The sequence below is a fragment of the Penaeus monodon genome, chromosome 26 (assembly GCF_015228065.2).
Source record: "Penaeus monodon isolate SGIC_2016 chromosome 26, NSTDA_Pmon_1, whole genome shotgun sequence".
In the NCBI taxonomy this organism is placed as follows: domain Eukaryota; kingdom Metazoa; phylum Arthropoda; class Malacostraca; order Decapoda; family Penaeidae; genus Penaeus; species Penaeus monodon.
Window position 1 is genome coordinate 6,415,895 of NC_051411.1, and position 2,500 is coordinate 6,418,394.

The 2,500-nt window shown below is 44.0% G+C and overlaps 1 protein-coding gene across 14 annotated transcripts in view; it reads right to left on the bottom strand.

Moving 5' to 3' along the window:
• Nucleotides 1–2,500, bottom strand: part of LOC119589870 (kinesin light chain-like) — a 72,925-nt gene that overhangs the window by 36,830 nt on the left and 33,595 nt on the right. For all 14 annotated transcript variants that reach the window (XR_005230212.1, XR_005230215.1, XR_005230213.1 and 11 more), the window contains exons 3-4: nt 584–808; nt 189–279 (exon numbers count right to left, since the gene is read on the bottom strand). Coding sequence is in view for 9 of the 14 variants with exons in the window: in XM_037938491.1 (XP_037794419.1) it covers nt 189–279; nt 584–808 (316 nt within the window). In the remaining 5 variants the exon portion in view is untranslated. The remainder of the gene's footprint in view (nt 1–188; nt 280–583; nt 809–2,500) is intronic.

A 2,500-nucleotide genomic window follows, 5' to 3' on the forward strand; every position in this document is an offset into this window, starting at 1 on the left:
TCTCAAAAATCATTAGGACGAAGGCAGGGAGAAGGTCACAGGAGGTAGGACAAAGAAGTCCTGACAAGTAAAAGAAATAAAGTAAAAGAAAAAAGCTCAGGTATATAAGTGGGCATGGGAGTGGGGAAGAGGAGGAGTGGGAGTGGGAGTAGGGATCTGGAGGGAGGAAAGGTGTGTCAAAGCCTTACCAGCCCTGTCATCGGCATCGTCGTCTGGAAATAGGTCTACAACGGGATCATCACTTTTGTCTTTCTTTTCCTCCATTGATGACTCTGAGTCCTAGAAATCAATGCAAGGGATTAAACACAATATACAGTATACCTCATGAATAATAATTACAACAGAAATGAGTAAGAAGGAAAAAAAAAATGCACTCAACTGAATTTTACAAATAACAATATATGAACAAAAACCTGAGACACTCCTAATTTGAGATCATCAAACATGAAAAAAAAAAAACATCAGAAAAAAACACCTCAAATTATTTTTTCAAAACTCTTGACCCCCAAAGAGAAGGGGAGAAAACCCACCCAAGCACGTTGAGAAGCAAGTCCCTGTCCCCCCCACGCCCTACGTATCTCACCTGTACGTCCGCATCGTACTTCTTGATGGTGGACATGAACTCGAGGTGCTTTTTGTCTTCCTCCAGCTGTGCCACATGCTGCTCGGAGGCCTGCAGCTTCTGCTGGGTGGAGGCCAGCTCGTCCCTAAGCCACGCATTCTCCTGGCAAAGCCGCCGAACCTGTGCACGCAGCTTCTGTTTCTCAGCCTCAACCGTCTGCAGGTGGGAGGCAAGTGCCAGCATAATCTGAAAAGAACACAGTGTCAGATAGCATTCTTTCCTAAGGTCAAATGGAACAAATTTGCTTTTATCTAAACAAATAATGAAACAGTGATGCAATGGTAATGATGGTACCAATGGCAGTAACTACAACTGTATTCAAAATGATAATGATAACGATATTCACAAAATACTTTTACCAAGATAACTACTACAACAAAAAAAAAGCATAAGAATAACAAGATTAAGATTAAGATTAAGATTAAGATTAAGATTAAGATTAAGATTATGATTATGATGATGATGATCATCATCATCATCATGCATCATCATCATCACTATCACTATCACTATCACTACAACTACAACCCCACCATAATGAATTATATTTATAATCATAATCATAATCATAATCATAATAATATAAATAACATTAATACTAATGCTAATAGTGATCATCATAACAACAACAATGATTGATGATGATGATGATAAAAATGAAATTCCTCCCTAAAATTCAGCTGAAATACGCAAGAGCTGCCACATTTATATTTTCTTTCACAAAACACACTGGCAACGATTCCTCTTACTGTTCCCATGGCTGCTGCTACAAAGCCTAAGTTTACCATCCAAATCTAAACACTGGTTCCTAGGTCACTGCCAGGGAGGAAGGAGCAGGGGAGGGGGAGGGGGAGGGGGAGGGGGAGGGGAGGGGGAGGGGGAGGGGAAAGGGAAGGGGAAGGGGGAGGGGAAGGTAAGAGGAGGAGGAGGAGGAGGAGGAGGAGGAGGAGGAGGAGGAGGAGGAGGAGGAGGAGGAGGAGGAGGAGGGAGGAGGAGGAGAGGAGAAGAAGGAGGAGGAGAAGAGGAGGAGGAAGAAGGAGAGGAGAAGAAGGATGAGGAAAGGAGGAGGAGGAAGAAGGAGGAGAAGAAGAAAGGAGAGAAGAAGAGGAGGAAGAGAAGAGGAGGAGGAAGGAGAAGAGAATAGGGAGGAGGAGGAGGAGGAGGAGGAGGGAGTGGAAAGAAGGAGGAGGAGGAGGAAGAAAAAGAGGAGGAGGAGGAGGAGGAAGAAAAAGAGGAGGGAGGAGGAGGAGGAAGAAAAAAGAGGAAGGAGGAGGATGAAAATGAGGAGGAAAATGAGGAAAGGAGGAGGAGGAGGAGGAAGAAGAAGAAGAAGAAGAAGAAGAAGAAGAAGAAGAAGAAGAAGAAGAAGAGAAGAAGAAGAAGAAGAAGAAGAGGAGGAGGAGGAGGAGGGAGGAGGAAAGAAAAATAGAATGAAAAGAGAAGATAAAATAAAGGAAAACAAAGAAAAAGGAAATGAGAAACAAAGGTCAGTGCTCCAATGCAGATGTTTAGCTCCACTTTGTGCTCTCCTACACTCAGGGCTATTTCCCTCTTTATCAGCTACTGGTAAAAGGTCAAACGTTAAAACACAAAAAATTCAAATAGCATGCCAACCCCTTCCTCAAACATCACACGTCAGACCGGGCCATGACCTCTTCCACCTATTCTGACCCATTTCCACAATTCAAAAGTACGGGGAGGCGAAAGCGCTGGCACACAGTGACTGGCACAATTAGCCTACCCTCCCCCCTTTAAACAGGAGAGGGGGAGAGGGGAGAATATACAAGGGGTGGGGGTGGTATACGCAGGAAAAGGAAAGGGGGACTGAGGGAGAAGAGAGAGAGAGGAGAAAAGAAGGATGCAAAGGAAAACGAGAAA